The following is a 20,913-nucleotide window of genomic DNA, read 5'->3' as shown; positions in this document are numbered from 1 at the left end:
GGAAGCGGTATGTCGCTGAGACCCTCAGGGTCTTGAGAGACCGGTTCGAGGAACACCACTATGAAGCATGTCACAGGATGCTCGACAAACCGTGGGGTAAACACATGGCTACTGATCACCAGCAGCACGGAACCATCAAGAGCACAGATGTGATTTCCATTGAGGCCCAAGTACTGGCCGTGGAGACACAGATGAACAGAAGGAAAATTAGGGAGTCCATCGAGATTCGAGAGCATCGTCCGGAGATCAATATCTCCTTCGGATGGCCATTGAAGGCGCTAGCACCCTCACAGTGAACCTGCTAAATCTTGCTGTGTCTGTACAGAGTTGTACACACAATGAATGTGGTATACACCTTCGTACACACATTTCCTGCGCTTTATCTGCTGAGCTGTTGCATATCCACTCTTTCAGCGCATTTCTCCTTGTCGATTGTACATGCAAATTTAGACACTCAATAGCATACGGCTATTGTGTATTTTTTACAGACACTCTCCCTTCATTTCGTTATAAAAGGCCAGGTTCGCTCCTTGTACATTGTTCTGATGATGGGTGACTGGCCCGAAACGTCGATTATTTTTCAACATCATTAATAAAAGAATTTTCATCTAAAGAGTAAAATGCAACTGAGGGTGCGTTTGGTACGATCTAGAACAGGATCGAACAGCTGGTGCACATGGAGCAGCCTCATGTCAACCAAACGGTACTCCAGAAACAGAGCACTCTTTTGTGAAAAATATTCCAAACTTGGTGCATTCTTCAAAATGTGTACGGGTCACCATGGTCCCTGTGTAAGGTACGACGAGTCCAACCCCAAAGCGTATGCACGTGATCATTCGCGACCAAAATCGATGTTCCCGCCAGGTTTCACTGTGAAAAAGTGAATCTGCTCGGTCTGCTCCGGCCTCGAGGCCGGAGCAAGCAGAACATGCTCTGGCCGACCCAGAACAGGTGCAGTTCTGGGTCGGCTGCGCTGTTCTGGTGAATCCTGTTCTAGGTCGTACCAACCAAACGCTCCCCAAATAGAGCGGTCGTCAGTTGACAAACCCCCTTTTATTTGCAATGCAGTTGTGTGATGTCCACCACTTTCTGATTAGAAATCTCGCCGGAAAATAAATTGGACAGGTAGTGCAAGCGCAGTCTGTGCTTTCAGCTCTATAGATATACCTGAACTATAGAGATGCAGATGACTTACAAGAAAGTGGTTGTGTCTGCCACGTTGATCGGAAATTGAGTTAGTTCTTTGTCATTGCATGAGAAATAAGTGTTATTCTTGGCACAATCGCCAGCTGAAACAGTGCACAAGAAACAAACTGCTTTTAGAACAATCGATAAGAAAAATATTACCTACATGTAGACAGAAAACAAATTATGGAAATAAAAAGAGCAAACAACCTACTGTTGCGAAATTGTATTGGGAGTATGATTTATGCATGTTCTTGTATTTTGGTTCTTGTCTCGTAGAGTCCAGTGTCTGATGTCATAATTATATGGTCTGAGTGTACGTGCGAGTATGGTGTGATGTGTGACGGTTATGGTATGTGGTGCATGCAAGAGTACGCATTGTCGGAGTGTGAGAATCTGCTTCCGTTTTGTGTGAGAGTGACTGTCAAGTGAATGCTGTACATGTGCAGTGCTAGTTTGGACTGGGAGTGAGAGTGATTTGTGATTCGTCCGTGGTCTAGTTGTCTTGGTCTTGGTCATGTGTTCTTTACGTATTGGCCCCTGATTGGTCGTCCCGATTCGTCGCCTCTTTAGTACTGCTTGTTTTTGTTGTGTATTGGTGTCTTTCTCGTCGTCGTTTTGCCTCGGTCTAGTCTTTTGTCTTTCTCCTCCTGTGCCCTCGTCGTTTGTTGTTAATATAAGAATTTAGACACACAAAGAAGAGTTTGCGTTGCTGTGTGGCGGAGGGCCAGGGGAGAGGGCAATAACCAAAACCTATTTGTTTCACTACCAGCAACAAGGGCATGGCTATGGTAGTTGTAAAATATCCTTTAAGTTTTGGCACAGTCTCGGCGGAGAACGATGAGATGAATTTTGAAAAAAGGATTGGGAGAACATCAACATTGCTCATGACAAGCAAGGTGCCGGTTTTGAGTCCTGGTGGGTGTGGCGATTTTTTCTCTTTTCACGCAGTTCACTTTCCCGACTGATCCTTGAATTTGGCAATTATGTGATAAATAACTTTCTGAGACAGCAACTCTAATATGGCAATCAAGAGTACTAACTCTGCGGTGACCATGCTTCTACAGGCATCTCCTAACACACCCTGATCGTTGTCAGTCATATTCAGATTCTTCGCTTTCTGTACTGTGCCATGCTAGTCATTCGCAATTGAAAGGGTTAGAGGCCATTTACATTCACCCGTACAAGCCCGATCTGTGTGTTCAAAAAGAAAGTGTCATAACTCATAATTATAGTAACTTCAGGGCTAGTACTTGTACAGAAACACGTGGGCGCCATTTTGGTTCACGTGACATGTGTCACACCATGCTGTGTACAGGGAATCTTGCCGTACTTCGCGTCGACTCTGGCCTGTTCAAATCCACGCAAGTGAGCCACAGTTCTCTCTAGCAGGCTGAGATTTTGCAGGTACCGAGTTCAGATGTGGGCAAAGGGATTCACTGAAGGATTTTTTGATTTTCGCAATTTAGACCTCAAATAACACCCTCAAACTCGGTAAACGTGTCCCACCTCTAGGATCGTTTTGGCGAAATTCGCTTCGGTCAAAGTATGGAGCATCTCCTACTGAAAATTTTGAGCCATCGATTGTCAAAATCGGCTCATGTGGAGCTCACTTGTGTCGTTTTGAAGGACGCCGCGCCAAGCGCGATTTGCGCTGGTTCTTTCACAAACGGAAGACACCTTCCAGTCAGAAGTGCAGACTGTGACAGTGCAGTGCGCACGGCAAGGAAAAGAAGGAGACGTGGATTTTCCATTTGTTGCACTGTGTCCTTTGCTTTTATTGTTCACTGATAACATGTTCGCAAAATCTTGAGCTAGAGAGAAGACTGACTTACAATCTGATTCATATAGGCTTCAGCGTGATGCACGTATCCAGACCATAGGAAATAATGGGAAAGGAACCGGGAACCACGAGAATAATTTTCTGGAGCGAATCCAATTATTACCATGGTTCCTTGTTCTTGAACACCGCGCTCCACATCGTCAATGTTCTGCGAGGTAAGGATTTCAGGACTACTGTCGGCTTGTTCGACCTCGGGGCGATCTGATCTACGTCCAGCTGGCCATGATACTGAGCCGAACTGGCCACTAGTTTGCTTCTTTCTCGACTCGGGATAATCAAGCCGGTCAGAGTGCGACTTTTTCCTACCCTGGATGCGACCCATGGCGCGGACTGAAAATAACTACTGAACACCTCCTTGTACAAGCACTGACATACAAGGCCGGTGGTGGATACAAACTGACAACAGGAAACCCTAACAGCACCCGCTCTGTCAAAGAAAGTCGAAGGGAAGCAGTTCGAACTAGTTCAAGCACCACCAAAAACTAAAAACTAGCACTTCCTCTTGCAGCTAGGTCAAAGACTGCACTACGGCTGCATGGCCCGCGCCCTGGGGCCGCTAGATGTGCGACCGGATTTCCATGTCCACGACAGTACTCAGCGTAATTGCATTGTTGTCCGGCCATTGTTGTCCGGCCATTGTTGTCCGGCCATTGTTGTCCGGCCATTGTTGTCCGGCCATTGTTGTCCGGCCATTGTTGTCCGGCCGGCCATTGTTGTCCGGCCGGCCATTGTTGTCCGGCCGGCCATTGTTGTCCGGCCATTGTTGTCCGGCCATTGTTGTCCGGCCATTGTTGTCCGGCCATTGTTGTCCGGCCATTGTTGTCCGGCCATTGTTGTCCGGCCATTGCTGTCCGGCCATTGTTGTCCGGCCATTGTTGTCCGGGTCTGATGTGATGTTCGCTCACTACTGTGCAGCATTTGTGCATCTTTTTTTATTTTTTTATTTTTATTTTTGATAACCGCAATCAGTAATACAAGCTGGATCGACATTTGTGTACACTGTATTCATGTATTGTAAAACTGTGGAGACAATGTGCAATAAAACGATGAAAAATGTGAAGAAATTGTGTAGAGAAAGAAAGGGATTCAATATAATATATATTTTTTTTACTTGAGGCACGTAAACCCGTCATGTGTGAGCCATGAATAAGGATAGTGGTGGCGTGGTCTGGTCTCTCACATCCTTTCTCATTTTAGTGCTCTTCTAGTTGCTTTGCTCTCTATATCATTTTGCACCTCTTTCTGCTCCTTATAAAAGTGTTTGATTTAGTATTCCAACCATAGTCACGTACATTCACTGAAGATCGTAATGAGAAAACAGTTCTGAACACTTCTTCTTCTTTTTACATGTAAATTTCACATTCACATTGCTATCGCATGTTACTATTGTAATAAAGCATGGTTATCGCACAGCTTAGTACTCTTGATTGCCATTTTAAATAACATTTTTTCTCCTTTTTGAAAAAAAACAGCTTTGCCTTTGCGGTTTTCGCATGCTTGGTCCCACGGACATTTTCCTACTTTCTTTACAAAAGCGACTGAGTTGGGTCGTGTTACTAAAAGTGTCAACGCAATGTGGCCTGAGATTTGAAAGATATGCTGAAGTAGTAGAAGATGTGTAAACATCCATCGATGTCCATAACAGCTAGGGGTGGAAAAGTGGCTGAAGCTGACAAAAAAGATATGGGGACCCCTTATATATTTCTGAATTTGAAATCTAAGGAAACCTTCTTCTGTCACAGTGGTGTGTCTAGTCTGTAGCTGGATATGCATGGCACGTGACGCCCTGGAGCGCAGTGGGAATGCCGCTGAACGTGCACACGTGCACATGTACATATGTACACATGTGCACGTGTACACATCATACACATGTATAATAATTATAATACACATGGGCATGTCAGACCCAGGTACAAATACAATTATCACACTGGAACTGTCCATTGCACCAGTTTTGAACCGTGGCCTGAATTTCACCCAGAGAAATTCCACCGGTATCTGAGCAAAGTGTTTGTTAGCATTACCATCATCTAGCTTACCTTGGCAAGTGTGTTCAGCTACAGTGCCCGTGCAGAGTGCACAAATTCTGAGACTGCGTGGTGCGTGACGACAATCAGTGTCGCATTTCCCGTCAATCACTGTTTCAGAAAACGGCAATCAACAATTTGTAAAGTCAGTTCAATCACTCTGCATACATGTGCAGCCTCGTGCTGCTTGGAGTTAACTACAGTCCATTCATACAGTAAAAAAATGGGCCCTGGCTCTGGCAAGCTCCCCTATTTTAGCGATTTTTCTCGATTTTATCGTATACAGTGCAGTGCTGCACAATTTGAAATTAGAAAAAGGTCCAAAAAGCGTACCCGAACTGGGGTTCGAACCGCAGAGTGCACTGTTGCAGGCAGGGTCCAACGGCCTGGATTTTGATCATGTTCCCAATTCAGTGCTTTTGGAACAAAACCTGGCCGAAATCCTATTCTTGTTAGGGCTTGATTTTTGGAGAAAAAGACTTCAGAAACATAATTGGAAGAGGATTCCATAGGGGAAAGCAGAAAATATTCTGAAAAAATTCAAAGTTTGACCCATTTATGGCCAAAAGCTAGAAGTCCATCCTTTTATCAATGGACAGTAGAGTAAAACCTGTAACTAAAGACCACTGTGACTAGTGACCAGACTGGTACTACAGTAAAACCTGTAACTAAAGACCACCGTGACTAGCGACCAGACTGGTACTACAGTAAAACCTGTAACTAAAGACCACCGTGACTAGTGACCAGACTGGTACCCAAGCACGGACGGTCTCACATTCAGGATGCACTGCAAAAAATGACTACCTGTTGAACGCGACCAGCGACCACCTTTTCTTTTCCCAATGTCGAATTTCGACTTGTAACTAGCGAACGCGATGTAGGAAATCAAAGTTTGCTCGAAGCACCTTCTTTGACATTTTCATAATTTTCCATGCCCCTACATGAACTCTTTCAATACTAAAAGCTGAACAATTGTACGCAGGCTCATTTTGCCTGTGGAATGCAGTGCACGGTAGCACCTGTCATAGCTTCAAGTGCTGTCAAGAACAAAATTAACATGATAGGAACCATCAAGCATCGAAATCGCGCTCTGATCGATGTTACTGCTCCAAGGAGAAGCGGAGACCGAGCGGCTCTGCCAAAGTGCAACCGCATGCCCTGGTCACACAGACGAACGCTGCAGTGCAAGAACGCTACTCCAACATTGCAGCAGTTTACATTCCAGCATGGCAAGGCTACCAGAATGGCTATGGATGTCGAGGTTGGTGACTTCGTCAAAGTGAAACGTTAAAATTCATCTGGTCTTCCCCCATTCCTGGCTTGCTGCCGTGTGGCCCTCGACAAGAGGCCGGGCTTCTAGCCAGCTGGAGTAGGTGAGCTGTTGTACCGCAGTGTCACAAAGGCATCTTTGAGAGCTAAAAGCCCCGGAGTTCAGGAAGCATGCGGTTTCATTCAGAAATGCTCGGGTCTTCCTGCGAGCATTGAGGTGGCTGTACATGCTATGCAGAGGCTTTACAATGATCAATGCACCTATGTGATTATTTTAGTTGATGAGCGCAAAACTTTCAATTGTTTGAATAGGCAGGCCGCGCTACATAACATTCAGTACTTGTGTCCGGCCCTTGCGAACATTTTTAACAAATTCTTACAATTAACCTGCTAGACTGTTTGATTCTGGTGGCGGTGAAATTTCTTCGGATTAGGGGACGACACATGGTGATCCTTTTCCATGGTGTTTCATGCACTTGTGACTCTCCATCTGGTAACGACCCTTAAGGTTGCGCGCACCTCAGTACAGCAGATTTCGTACGCAGATGATTATGGTTCGGCAGGCCAGTTAGTTTTCCTGCGCAGGTGATGGGGTGATATCCAAATTCAGGGCCAGCAGTATGGCAACAACACCAAACTTGACTAGACCCTCCTTCTCGTTAAGCCCGACATGGAGGAGAAAGCATGTCGCATTTTACTCTGGCACCGGCATATCAAACTATTTTTCCTTGTGCATGGAGAACTCTGGATGGCCCAGAGTCGTCCCGATGGGCAAAGCCAACCTATACAACAGTAAAGAAGATAAGACAATGAAGAGCTCAACTGTCCTACTCAAGAGCAAGACACACGCAGAAATACACACACACACACATCCACACGCACGCACACACACACACACACACACACACACACACACACACACACACACGCACACACACACGCACACACACACACACACACACACACACACACACACACACACACACACATAAATGCATTTCAACGATCAATCAAACTTACGTTGCAAGTACTTTTTGATTTTGACTTCCAGCTTCACAATTCGAGATGCAAACTTTTCCAGCGAACATAAGTGACTATCCTTCGTGAAATCATTTCCGTACAACTTTCTGAATAGGGAAAACAATCAGTCACATTGAAGAGTGCATGGGGTGAAGAATAAATATCGAGCAGGATTAGCAGACTATAACTCTTAATGGGTCATTCACACTACGCCCAAAACGTGACAGCATTGAGCGTGGCAGGAAAACTTTTGCCTGATACGGAAACGTAGACAACGCATCCAGGCCCCTGTGCCGAGATTCGTTCTGTCATTCCCGGTAGTTTGTATCCAAAAGAAGCTGTGCCCACAGCTGTGCGAAAAGCGTGTACGTGCCTGTGTGAATGCACCTGCATGAAAACGACGTCTGCCTCTACGTCGTATAAAGAATTGTAACATGGGAAATTGTGGGCACAAGTTATGCGATCGAGTCCACCAACTAAACCAGATTTTGAACAGTCAGACGTGCACAATCTAGCACAAAACTGACAGGGAGTACTAAGACATTCCACGGCATGAAAGTCAGCTTGAGCACTGCTCGATAGCGCCCACCAACGGCCTTCCAACTTGGAAGGTTCATGGATATTAGTGCCAATTCCAAAGAGGAATTCACAATTATTTCCTTGGCTCGCCATCTAAGTTCTGAATAGCCTATACGCAGACATCACTCGAGGTTTCCTCTGGTGAGAGCAAAACTGATTGCCTTGGCTTGTTTAGCCTCTAGACGAATTCAACTGAAAGTAACGCAGGGGCGTACGCAGGATCCGGAATGAGGGGGTGCTCCAACATTTCCCCAAAGACCCGGATAATGCATTATTTCTGTGCGTTTGATACATGGATGGTTGATATCTTGATGTTTATTTTTATTGCGCCATTTAACCGTAATTCAAGCATTTACCATGATTTACCAAGTCCAGGGTAAATGTAGGAACTTTTCTGTAGGATGGAGCAACCATGAGGCCTTGAAGTACCCAATCCCAAATATACCCGTCCATTCGGAGGACAAAAATGTAAGCTACATAATTATCACGAAACCATTTTCAATTTGACTAATGTACTTTGAAGTACTAGAACAACTTACAACACTTCACACATTGAAGGGGGCGAGAAGGCAAAAGTACCATAACAACTTCTGGCAGGAGTCATTCTGGTATGGAGAAATGGTATCAGGTAATAGAGGAAGCAAGTGCAATGGATGGTGGTAGCTTCACAAACAGGACAGTAGCAGAGGGCTGCCACTTTTCTGTTGGTAGAAATCAGAAGCAGTGCCTGAGGTGTTCAATGTCAGGAAGGCAAGGGGGCAGCTACCCCTTTAGAAGTCATAGCATTTTTAGGATTTCAAGGGCTCGAAACAACAGATTAGTACACTTTAGTGAACAATCGTTTTCAGTCGGTTTGTCGGAACAACTGATCAGAGTGTTCCCGGAAAATCGGAATAGAATAAGTCGAGGCCCCTGACAATATGGATAACCCTCTCACGGGCCTGCCACGTAACATGGTGAGCTATGATCATCTAGTGACGACATGCAGCGAGTGGAAAGCAAAACATCCGTTAGAAAAATGTGATAATTGTGCCACGAAAAATGGGGTTCAAAAGTCTGATTTATGAACATGCCCATTTCACAATGAAGTTTACTAAATATCAAATTCAATCACATCTCAATGTATAGCCTCCAGGGCTGCCACACTTGGAGGGATAAATATCTGGCGGGGTCCGGGGGCGTCCCCCGGCGGGGGTTCAGGAGCAGGGCCCCTGCGATGATTTTTTTTAGGAAAATGGCTTGCTGTTGGGGCCCTAGACACACATTTTTAACTGTCCAGCACACAAACTAATAATAATAATAATAGTTACAGTTCGCATGTCACTCATGGAAGGATCCATGGGCTTAACGCATCTGTCAACGAAATCCAGGCAGAAGAGCCGACAAAAGGCATCTCATTATTGTTAGAACGTATCGCAGTAAGGACAACTACGCAAGCGCAGCACATTTTCCACAAGCATCAGCCATTCTTTCTTGTCTAGAGCCAGTTCAAAACAGTCAGAAATATCAATATTGGCGTGCTTTAGATCACTTTTAATATTGTCAATCCATCTGAGATGGGGTCGGCCACGTGGGCGCTTGACATGTCGAATGCCAAGGTGTACGCCTCAACGCGACAAGGCCCAGTCAGCACTACCTGTCGCAGACGTCGGCTGCTCTGGCTGGGCCATGTTGTTCGCGAAGGACGTAACTCAGCGTCCTACCAAGCACTGGAGATGGCAATTAATACCCGGGGCACACAAACTACAACCATGTCAATTATGCAGACTGGCCAATCGCGACCTGGAAGCGCGGAATTAATGACCAACTGGACTAAAAAGCGCTCAAAATAAATAATCGGTTGTCCCTCTTTGGGAACTAAATCGGTCGGTTTGTCGGACAAGCGATCAAAATCGGACGATTTCCGAAAAATTGGAGCAAGTGGCAGCCCTGAGCCTCACTCAAGACCTTTCCAATGGGCCGTCATTTGTGTGAATCGGACAATCGCTTGCAAAGTTATGGTACTTTTAGCGGCATGGGTACATCAAGTTGACCTACATGTACATGTATGTCGAACATTTTGAGGGGGGTGCTTCAGCACCCAAAGCACCCCCCCCCCCTCCCCCCTCCCCCCCCCCCCCCTGGGTACGCCACTGTAACGAATAAACAAACATGTATCGTTGTGTTAATCGTCATGGTGCTGTGTGTATGCTGAATTGGACCATGGATATTACAAGTAAGTCAGTCTTGGAGAGAGATTGGCCCAAAGCAACAACAATGGTGAAGGCAATGCAATACATCATAATTTGATTACACGAGAATAACCAACAGCTTTCAGAGGGTTCATTAATGTGAAATGTGAAAGAAATGCGATGGATGTAGAGCTAATTTAGTGTACTTACATCGTCTGAAGTTCGGTATTGTAGCGGAAAATCGCAAGAGGCAATTGCTTCAACAAGTTGTGGGCTAGCGCTCTGCATGAAACAGATACAACAAGCCACTTGTTTTAGGGAAAAAACCCAGCAATGTAGTGGCATTCTCGACTTCTGACTGAGGCGCTTGCCCTCAGTTCTCACTCATCCCTCGCTCCTAGCACAACAAACACTCGATAAAGGTCCGACATCTTTGTCAGCCACCAACACAAGTAAGTAAACCAAGTTAGTGACCCTAAACGTCCCGAAACGTTTGAAGGTGATGAACTACACACAGTACTGTAGAGGCAGAAAATTTCGTCGGTCAATAATTTCGTCCAACTCCAAAGAAAGGGATTTCGTCCGGTTGAAAATTTAGTCCATGGACCATAACAGTGTATTGAAACGCTGGACAAATCGACATTCGTCCGTCATTTAATTTAGTCTCAAAGCTCCTTGGACGAAAAAGACGAAATTAAATTCCAGACGAATATTTCTGCTTGTACAGTAATTAAACACTGCAAAGTCCTGTGTAAAAGCTGCACTGGACTACAAGCCGGCTGTGTATAGCAGCTGCGGCTTCAAAATTCGACACTACGCCCACTCCTACTGACCTGCATCAGTAGATTGCACAGGCGACACTGCAGCCGGTGTCGCATGTATATGCCGCACGTGAAAGAAAACTGGTGAAGTTGATCAGCAATCAGCAGAAGTATTAGAGAGGTTAAGATGCACGTTATTTCCGACGTGACACGAAAGTTCAGCTCGTCCTATTTGGCTCGCGCGTCAAAACAAAACGCGAGTGACCTGCGGTTCACGTCGAAATTAGGAGTTTTACGCCAAATTTGACGTGAAATTGCGCGTCACTTTGGAAATAATGTGCATCTTAACCTCTCTAATGTGTAGGAAATGTGTAGACAAGCCCCAGTGTGCGGAAATAGCAGTGATGCCAGTGATATTGTTGATATTGGTATCTGACCAGACAGAATACCGGTACTACAATGCACACATTACCTTTCCGAATATATAATATTATAGTATAGAAGCTCGTCTCCTTATAGAAGCCTGAGAGCGATTGGAGAAAATATAGGCCACGGCTTTTATACACAGCTTTGCGGTGGTTGCTTGCACAGCTACACAGCTGCCATTCAAGCTACCGTAATATAATGTACAAAAGCAGCGGCTCGTGAACAAGTGAACGGGAATGTACTGTTTGATAAGCGAGTTCAGAGAAAACAGCTCCTATTATGTTAAGGTTTCCTTTCACGTCCAATGACACATCAGATGCCGTGAGCCATTTTCAAAGACTGGTAAACAAGCCACCACACATTGGCTTGGTGGCAAAATGTTAAAAAGACGTGCTCCAGCTAGGTAGTGTCCTGTGAAACATGCAACTTTGTTGAGCAGGGTGGCTTACATATGAAATATTGCTCATTGTTACCTGCCGAGCCAACACCTGCACTGCCTGCAGCCAGTTTGTGAGGGGTGGTCCGGCCCTAGGTCGGCTACATGGCCAAATCATTTGCCCCCGGGCCAACGCCAATATCACGTCAGGGAACATTTCTAGCTCCATGAATCTTATGTGTATCTGATTGTTTTCGCTACACAATCTGCTGACAACAAATACACAGGTTGCACAAACGTCCTCAAGAAAAAAAGAAGAATGGTTTTTAAGAACTGAGGAATGTCACAAGAAAACTCTCTGAATACAAACCTTGCTACGTTTTTTGGGCGTGTAGGTGGACAGGACGGCACACATACTTCAAAGTATTTCTTTTTATTGAGTTACTAAAAGGTAGACTTTAGTGGGGAGTGAACAGTGTGGCCAATTAGTACGTATTCTTCCTTTATAAGCGACCTCTGGTTTTGGCGACCACCTGCTTGCAACGCCCGTTTATCCATGCATGAACAGTTCTACACAGAAACTGCACTGGATACAATGATCACCTGCCTTTCGAGACCAGCGATGACCTTTAGTGTACCAGGTGTCATATCTGACCTGCTTACACCGATCAAAACTAGCCAAAAGTGCTATCCTGGTTGGCAGGCTGGACTGCAACAGGGCTGAAGTGCGCTCAGAAGCAAGTGCATGCAATCTACAGATGTGACAAGCGACAGTACTGCAGGGTGCCATCCATGCACTTGAGTAAGGTGTGAGACACATGGGTGCTTTGCCTGCACGGAAGTAGTCTATGCTCGACACCTGTCAATATGCGCACAGGGGGGATCCTATGTGCGGCGAATGTATCAGACCTGGTTCTAGAGACCACCTGGCTTTAACAACCACTTTTGGGTGCACCATGGGGTGGTTGCTTTAACCAGGTCTTACTGCAATTGGTAAAAATGGTTACGACTATGACTCTAGCCAGCTTACCACTGACATAGGCCCTGCAATAACCTATCTGCCAAGCCACTTACATATGTTTGAGGACACGGTTGCTTTGAAACATTTCTGCTGGCAACTGGGTGATTAGATTTCGCGAGGCATTGCTGTATCACAAAAGAACATTGGAAATCTCATAGTAAATAGGAGAAGGACAAAATGTTATCAGTTATGACCAGCTGTCCACCAACGTAACCAGATCTTATACAGTCAGCGAGTGCGACAAAATGGCACAAAACAGTTTGTCATAACTCGTGACATTTTGTCCTTCTCCTTTTTACCATAATTAGATTGGCTCACCATCTAGGAATATTCATAATCCATGATATGGTTGCCTGCTGATCGTAGTAATACGTGAAACTCAGAGCTGTGACAAAGCTTCCAATCTCTCTTGCGTAATTCATAATAAGACATAAGTTTTAAATGAACTTAAGTTACATGCTAGCAATGAAAAGTATGAATGCCGCAGACATCACCACGCAACATGACAATTTGTTCAAGGTTTGGTTTTGTGTGTTTCCAAAATCGAAAATTTTAGTTCTCACTTTTTGTAATACTTACCACAAGTTACCCGTCATGTGTCACACTTCTTTGGATTTTTAACCTTTGTTTTTCCCTTGATCTCTTTAGTTGCGTATTTCCACTGATGATCGCAACGTGAAAATCGATTTTGGAAACACACAAAACCAAACCTTGAACAAATTGTCATGTTGCGTGGTGATGTCTGCGGCATTCATACTTTTCATTGCTATTATTAAACTTTTATCTCCACGTAGATTATTTGTAAGTTACATGCAGTTGTATTATCTAAAATCAATCCACAGTGGCACCAGATTGCTCATTTTGTTTTTAATTATATGGGCCTCAACCAGCGAAAACAGCCCTTAGGGTCAAATTTTTCAAAACTCCTTTTTGGTTAGAAATTTGTTGAAACACATCTACTGAAGGACCTCAGCCAAGAAAAAGTTCAATATTCCGATTCAAAACGGGTGTATACACCAATATACAAGGTGTACTCCAAATTGGTGCAATGTATGTATACGATTTATGTTTTCAATAAATATTCAGCATTCTTAGGTGGGTAGGCAGCTTGAATACCTTTGAAATAGTGCAGTAAGCAGCTAGAATGACAAAGAATAGCTGAAGAGTGCGGAGACATGATCGACCTATTTGCAGCTGCATCCTGCGTGGAGTCGTTCCGCAATGTCTTCCATTTCTTTCTCCGCAGCTGACGACACGACGTCGCTGCCGTCACTAGCCCCAGACTCAGAATTTATCTCAGGTGATGACTCCTCATCTTCCGACTCTGACGAGTCGTCGACCACCTTGAGCCGCAACGCAGCAGGAGATGACGGCTGCGATTCCGCCTCACTGTCGACATCGATGTCGGAACCAAAGAACGTCTCATCCTCACTCTGAACTTCAGCGGCTACTTCAGCATCCACTCCCCACCAGGCTCGAGCTAGCTGTACACAATGACTGCCGCGTGTGCTCTGCGAACAGCTCTGGCGTCCGCAGCCATTGCAACAAGATCAAGGAACACTCGATTCGCCACTCGCCACCACTTCAACTAACTAACTTCAAATAAATTCAAGCAAGGAGTTCAAGAAGAACTCGTCGCGCTGTTTGCAGCGCGATCAAAAAATCGTTGAACGTCACAAATCGACACGAAACGTCTAAGGGTCGTTTTCGCTGATTGAGGCTCATATTCAGTTAAAGTGGCTCGTGCCTATTTCTAAACTCGTCATGTTACCTCACAAGAAATACCCTGTATTCGTGGCAGGGAAAGTTGAAACTGACCCGTACTAATTGTATCAAACAGTTTCGCATATGCGTGAGCTCGACCCTTCGAAACTGGAGTTCGCTACAAGCTCCATACGCTCACTCTACATGCACTTTCTCAAACGTAGGATGTGGGAGAGCCTGCGCAGAAGACGAGTCTAGAAATAGACGCAAGCCACCCTTAACTGTCTGACATAAAGGGTCAAACGACCGGCAGTCCGCCAACAGCTTCGCCTTCTGACCCAGCTAGCGCAGCTGAGATTACGGAGTTTGCCTTCATAGCATTGCTGAAATATATAATTTTCGCCATCTACACAAGCGTTTCGGAGGCCGAAGTTTGGAATAGCTACAAGAACAACTAACTATACTGTACGCATTTCCTATATGTCGACATGTATTGTGTAAAATGTTATACGATGATCGCAAGGCACACAACGAAAGGAAAGAGAGGATTCCGTCTGTTCAGGTTTGCTTTGTTTTGCTGATGCAGATAATTCACACATGCATGTTGTTACCTGCTGAAATTGCCCCCCGCTGAATAGATGTAGTATAATCACCTTTTTGTTTCGCTCCTTTTCTCTTCCTTACACTTTTATGTCCATACAAGATCAATATATAGAAAAACAGTGTTGCCAACCGCCCGTATTTGTCCGTATTTTTACGGAAAAACGAAGTTTTGTCCGCAGTACGGATTTCAATCGAATATCCCGCAAACGATCATGAATATGATCGATTACTTAAAACCATCATAACTCCATCGTTTCTTGTGCAAAGTCAACAATCGAAGGGTCTACGCGGTAGCAAAAACTCCAAGCCGCCCTATGCAACAATCGCTGAAGCGACGTCGGACTCCAGAGATATCGCGCGCCGTATTCAGGTATTCTTACCTTGGCAAAATCAAATTTTTCAGCGAACTCTTCGCCATTTTTTTTGGGGGGATCCTTTTTGCGTGCCCTTTGAGCAATTGAGCACTTTATAATGATGTAGCCGGCTGAGGATTGAATCGTCTCGAACAATTTTGAGCGTTCTGCGATGAAGGAGAGTTGAATGGTGTTGATGGGACGATTTGCTTGCATATTAGGTTTGGAGACGACTTTGCTGTATTACCACGACTGATTTGTGGCGGCTTCATAATGGTGCTTGGCATCCTGGCGTTGCTCCTGCCTAGAGCTTTCCAACGAGCTCTAGATTGTGAAAATCAAGCGAAGTAGAACAAAGTTATGACCTAGTGAAGTTGAAAATTGTACTGAATTCGTGCGTAGCGTTTACAGTTGAAGTAATCAGTCAAAATGTTGACCTGAAAAACGAGTACGGAAACCGCTGAAAAATTCTGCAAATTGGCACTGGCCAATACGCACGGGGGTAGAGGCCACTTGGTAACACTGGAAAAAGAAAAAAAGGAGCAAGGAACTACAAGTTACGCTGTACTGTCCACTAACACCACCAGTTACTAAACAATCAGCTCATGTGATAACATTGCACGACACTGACCGGCATGTTTTGAGCCACAAAAGTTGTGTGGAATGTTGCTTTGCGTCCTGGAATTGTGGTTTGACCATGTTGTCCAATGGTTTTTCCAGTATCGTCATCGACATGCATGAACGTCCGCCAACGCCCTTCACAGCTGAGACTTTCAGTTCGTGCTTATCTTGGTTGCGCTCACCTTCACCTCCTTATGTTATCTCTATAACTTAGAACCTTCCACGTTGGAAGGTTGTTGGAGTGCGCATCCAAGATGTGCTAGAGCTGTTAGCCAGTTAGTTGTAGAACGTCAGTTCCGTCGGTCAGTGTCGTGCAATGCTATCGCATGAGCTGATTGATTTAAGTAACTGGTGGTGTTAGTGGACAGTATAGCATAATTAGTAGTTCCTTTTTTTCTTCTGTTAGGTACCTCTCTCCCGTACAACCTTTTCCAAGCTGGTCTGCATGCACCCCATACTACGTCGTACTCACATTTTGTCTCCTTTTGTCACCTTTTGTTCCTTTGGCCTGGGTAGCTACTTGCGCGCCCATATTTGCCATAGCTACCCAGGCCCTTTATCTGACGCTTGCTCTCTCTCTCTTTCTCTCTCTCTCTCTCTCTCTCTCTCTCTCTCTCTCTCACTCACTCTCTCTCTCTCTCTCCCTCCCTCCCTCCCTCCCTCCCTCCCTCCCTCCCTCCCTCCCTCCCTCCCTCCCTCCCTCCCTCCCTCCCTCCCTCCCTCCCTCCCTCCCTCCCTCCCCTCCCTCCCTCCCTCCCTCCCTCCCTCCCTCCCTCCCTCCCTCTCTCTCTCTCTCTCTCTCTCTCTCTCTCTCTCTCTCTCTCTCTCTCTCTCTCTCTCTCTCTCTCTCTCTCTCTCTCTCTCTCTCTCTCTCTCTCTCTCTCTCTCTCTCTCTCTCTCTCTCTCTCTCTCTCTCTCTTCTCTCTCTCTCTCTGTCTGTCTCTCTCTCTCTCTCTCTCTCTCTCTCTCTCTCTCTCTCTCTCTCTCTCTCTCTCTCTCTCTCTCTCTCTCTCTCTCTCTCTCTCTCTCTCTCTCTCTCTCTCTTGTCTCTCTCTTCCACAATGTTGTCGTTTCGTTCATCTTGGTCTCTGTTTCTCCGTCTCCCTAATAAATGTTGGTCGACCTAACCTGTTCCCGTTGTCCGTAATGCCTGGAGAATATGTCGTCGTCCTTTTCGTACTCAACACTTCTATAAATTCATCCTTGGTTCTCCATCCGAGTCCATATAAAATTAGTTTCACATACCGTAAAGTCGCAGATAAAAGCCTGGCTTATAAGCATATAAGCCGCTTTCTGCATCAGGCTTTAATGCAAGCCAGGCTTGTATGCAAACCATGCTTATATGCACCACTGATATTTTTGCCAGGCCTGTATGCACATCGGCACGCGTAGATCTACCACTGACTACCGGTATGGCAGCAGTTTTACTATGCACCGTACATAGCGCATGCACTCTTGACCTACCTGATCCGCGCTTGCATAGAAGCCAGGCTTCTACGCGCGGCAGGCTTATATGCATTTTGACCCGTTTGATTTTCAGGCTTCTATCCGCGATGTGCATGTATGCAAACTCGGCTTTTATCCGCGACTTTACGGTAGTCCCCCTCCCATTGTTACATATATTCACTGATGAATTCACCGATGAATTCACTGATGAATGTAACAAGAAAACTGTTCGGAACAAATCCTCTCTTTCATTGTGTGCCTTGCGATCATCATACAACATTTTATACATTTTTTTTTTTTTTACACATTTTACACATACATACATACACATAATAGAGAAATGCTCACAGTACAATTAGTCCTTCTTGTAGCTATATCTACGCATATATTTGTATAATTTCTTGTCAAATATTTTGGCGCTAAGTTAGACCCAGTACATTCGAGTAATCAAATGTTCATTGCACTTCATTTATTCCCATTGGTTGACTAAGAATTGGATAAAAACGTTATTTTTTCTCTTTTGTTCATGACAGAGCGAGCTTTGAGCCCCCATACAGAACTGATCAATGATGTAGGGATCATTATTGCATAGAGATTTTGCTCTACTGAAACAAAAATTGTACAAAAAGAGAATGCACACCATATTTCTCCACAATAATTTTAAAGTCGCACCTCAATTCTCATGTCCGAGTTTGTTGTATGAACAGTGTTTTTCAATTGAGGAACTAGTGGCATCAACTGTTCGTCGCACCCCTTGTGCGACCTTAGTTTTTGTGTAAAGATATGTGGCTTATATTCCGAGTAGGGGTGAAAATTGGCACTGAGATCCCGAGTTTGAATACTCTGATTCTTTCTGATCGAATATTCGAGTATTCGACTATTCTTCATCTCTTAAAAATTGCACACCAACGGCCTTAAAATCACATGATACAACCCTGATTGAAGCGAATGACAGTCATTTTTCTCGGTTATATTGTTTGGTGGGTCATGTGGGCTCTCTGTAGTCGTGAACAAATGTTCACCACACAGTCTGCACATCAATATCTGGCGATTGCTGCTCTGAAACTGCAGATTTCTGTGGTAAATGCATGTACCATGTATGAACGAGTACTCTGATCTATTCCGAGTACGATTATTTTTGAAAAAACCGAGCGAGTACTCGAGTATTCGGTATAATTGTTTCACCCCTAATTCCGAGACATATGGTATGCATGCTTGTGTTTCAATATTCTTCTGGCATATATAATCAGAAGACTTCACACACGGTCAGAAGAGAGAAAGTGCATAGATCATCAGTCTTCTGACTTACAAAACGTTTAAGTCCTTAACATCCCTGAGTAGCTCTACTGGGAGTTGATCCAGCTGGTTATCACTGATATCGCTGTGCAACAGAACAAGAAGAGTGTCCGGGAACAGTACAAACAACAGGAAGATCAGTTATGATCTGTGCTAATCTCGTGTTAGCAATCATGGCCTCATTGTTTAACCCTTTACCATCCGTGCGTACTTGAATCGATCTGTAGAGGTCGAAGGACATGTATACACTAAAACATTCGTAACTTGGTCGATTCTTGACGGAATTAAAAACCAGTCTAGGAAGAAGCCGAAGAGCTCTGCTTTCCATTTCAGCAATCGGTGAAGAGCTGCGATGTCGCATTCCAAAGATATTACGCTCGACATTTCAGCCACCGCTGAAGTCAAATTTCTTTCCGTGTGACTGACCTTGAGTGGGGAATTTTCCCTCTCCTGACATGCTGAGTCACTTTGGCATGCTTTGAGCGCGCGGGCAGCATAAAATGAAACTCAAGCAAACAATTTGAAATGTTTACGATGAAGGAGCGAGAAATGGCTGGCGAGGAGAGTATGTCCTCTTATATCCAGCGATGGGGTGTATTTGAAGTTCCCTTGTGCTGGATATGTGATCTCAGTAGTGTCCTGTTTGAGCTCAATCACGGTACACGCAGCTCGTAGAGAGCTTTCCAGAATGCCCAAGATTGTGAAAAATGGTTGATTAGAACCGAAGATATTCCCAGAATAAGGTGAGAATTACTTCATTTGGGACTGCAGGGAAATTTTGGTCGGATGGTAAAGGGTCAATGCTGCACTAATAGATGACCGAAGTGGATGATATTCATTACCGATTTCCACGGATTTGTCACAAAGTTGACATCTCAAGGTTTCATAGAATCGCAATCACATAGCCAATTGACGAGTTAGATTGGGGGAACGTGTATTCCGGAAACGAGGAGAGTGAAAGAGAGACAGACAGAGAGGCAGACGGATAGACAGAGAGACAGAGTAAGAAAGACAGAGAGAGAGAGAGAGAGAGAGAGAGAGAGAGAGAGAGAGAGAGAGAGAGATAGATAGATAGATAGATATAGAACTAGAGATAGATAGATAGATAGATAGATACACATATTACACAGCAATGAATCAAACAAGTCTCTCTTTCCGCTGTGGAAAGAGAGACTTGTTTGATTCATTGCTGTGTAATATTTGTATTACTGGCTCTGTCCATAGGACATTGAGCACTGTAAGCAGCCTAGGGACTTTAGACAACTGTTAGATAGATAGATAGATAGATAGAGATAGATAGAGAGAGAGAGAGAGAGCTAGATAAAGATCCCGAAACTGAAGGTGAGTAAGAGATTACGGGAAGCTATGTATGGGGTGCAGGCTAGCAGTAAAAGGATGTACAATGAGTTGATATACGAGAGAGGTAACCTAACAACATGTGCATGCACCCGCACAAGACCAAGGCCCTCACATAGATCCCCCCCCCCCTACCCTCTAACTCGCCCAAGAAATGATATATTTCCTAATGGGCTTACAGTGTCTGGAGATTGATCTGGTTCTTGAACAGTGAGGAAGGAATGCTTGTGAGTGCATTAAAGCTCACATTTCTGCAGAGAAAAACAAGAAGCAGCAAAGGAAATTGCGTTCCATGGGCACTGCGCTACTGGGAATTAGGGAGCATGAACAGTGCTTTAAAAAGAACGGTTTGCCTGGGTTAGAGTCTGCAGCATGTTTGTGCTCCAGATTTCAATGCGGAGAGGACGTTCTCAATGTTGTAGCACACAAAAAAGAAGATGCGTATAGATCGACTGCGTATCATTCAAATTAGGCAGAACAACTGCCAAATTCGGAATGGGAGCAATCCTTTCTAAATCAATGACATCACGGAATATTTCAAATTTAGGGCTGAAACAATTGTACCGATAACTCGCATATCGATCGTTAAGAGTGCAATCGATAATGGTTAGTGTTCAAAACGAGCGCTAACGATTTATTATGCGTGCACATCAGTGACAGTAGCCTAGCCCTTGCACTCCATCCGATAGTGAATACGAGTACAATCATGTACTTCCAAGCGTGGTACAATTGATTTGTGGCTTTGAAAGAGATCAGGAGAGAAGACTTTGTCTTTTTGGTTCATTTGTGTGAGAGGTTGGAGATAAGAGCAGTTGCCAGAGGGTAGCCCTTTCCCAAAGGTGCTCGCCCTTTTCGC

At 44.7% G+C, this 20,913-nt stretch overlaps 1 protein-coding gene across 1 annotated transcript in view; it reads right to left on the bottom strand.

Annotated features, from left to right (window-relative positions):
- LOC135826715 (slit homolog 3 protein-like) overlaps positions 1-20,302 on the bottom strand; it is a 95,812-nt gene extending 75,510 nt beyond the window's left edge. Inside the window, exons 1-7 of the mRNA XM_065339316.1 lie at positions 20,237-20,302; positions 18,715-18,786; positions 12,732-12,803; positions 10,305-10,376; positions 7,345-7,451; positions 5,068-5,166; positions 1,196-1,289 (exon numbers count right to left, since the gene is read on the bottom strand). Coding sequence (XP_065195388.1) covers positions 1,196-1,289; positions 5,068-5,166; positions 7,345-7,451; positions 10,305-10,376; positions 12,732-12,763 — 404 coding nt within the window. The 5' untranslated portion in view covers positions 12,764-12,803; positions 18,715-18,786; positions 20,237-20,302. The remainder of the gene's footprint in view (positions 1-1,195; positions 1,290-5,067; positions 5,167-7,344; positions 7,452-10,304; positions 10,377-12,731; positions 12,804-18,714; positions 18,787-20,236) is intronic.
- Positions 20,303-20,913: the final 611 nt, after the last annotated feature.

The sequence above is a fragment of the Sycon ciliatum genome, chromosome 10 (assembly GCF_964019385.1).
Source record: "Sycon ciliatum chromosome 10, ocSycCili1.1, whole genome shotgun sequence".
Taxonomy (NCBI): Eukaryota; Metazoa; Porifera; class Calcarea; order Leucosolenida; family Sycettidae; genus Sycon; species Sycon ciliatum.
The sequence above is the reverse complement of the archived record's forward strand: the minus strand, read 5'-3'. Positions and strand labels throughout refer to the sequence as shown.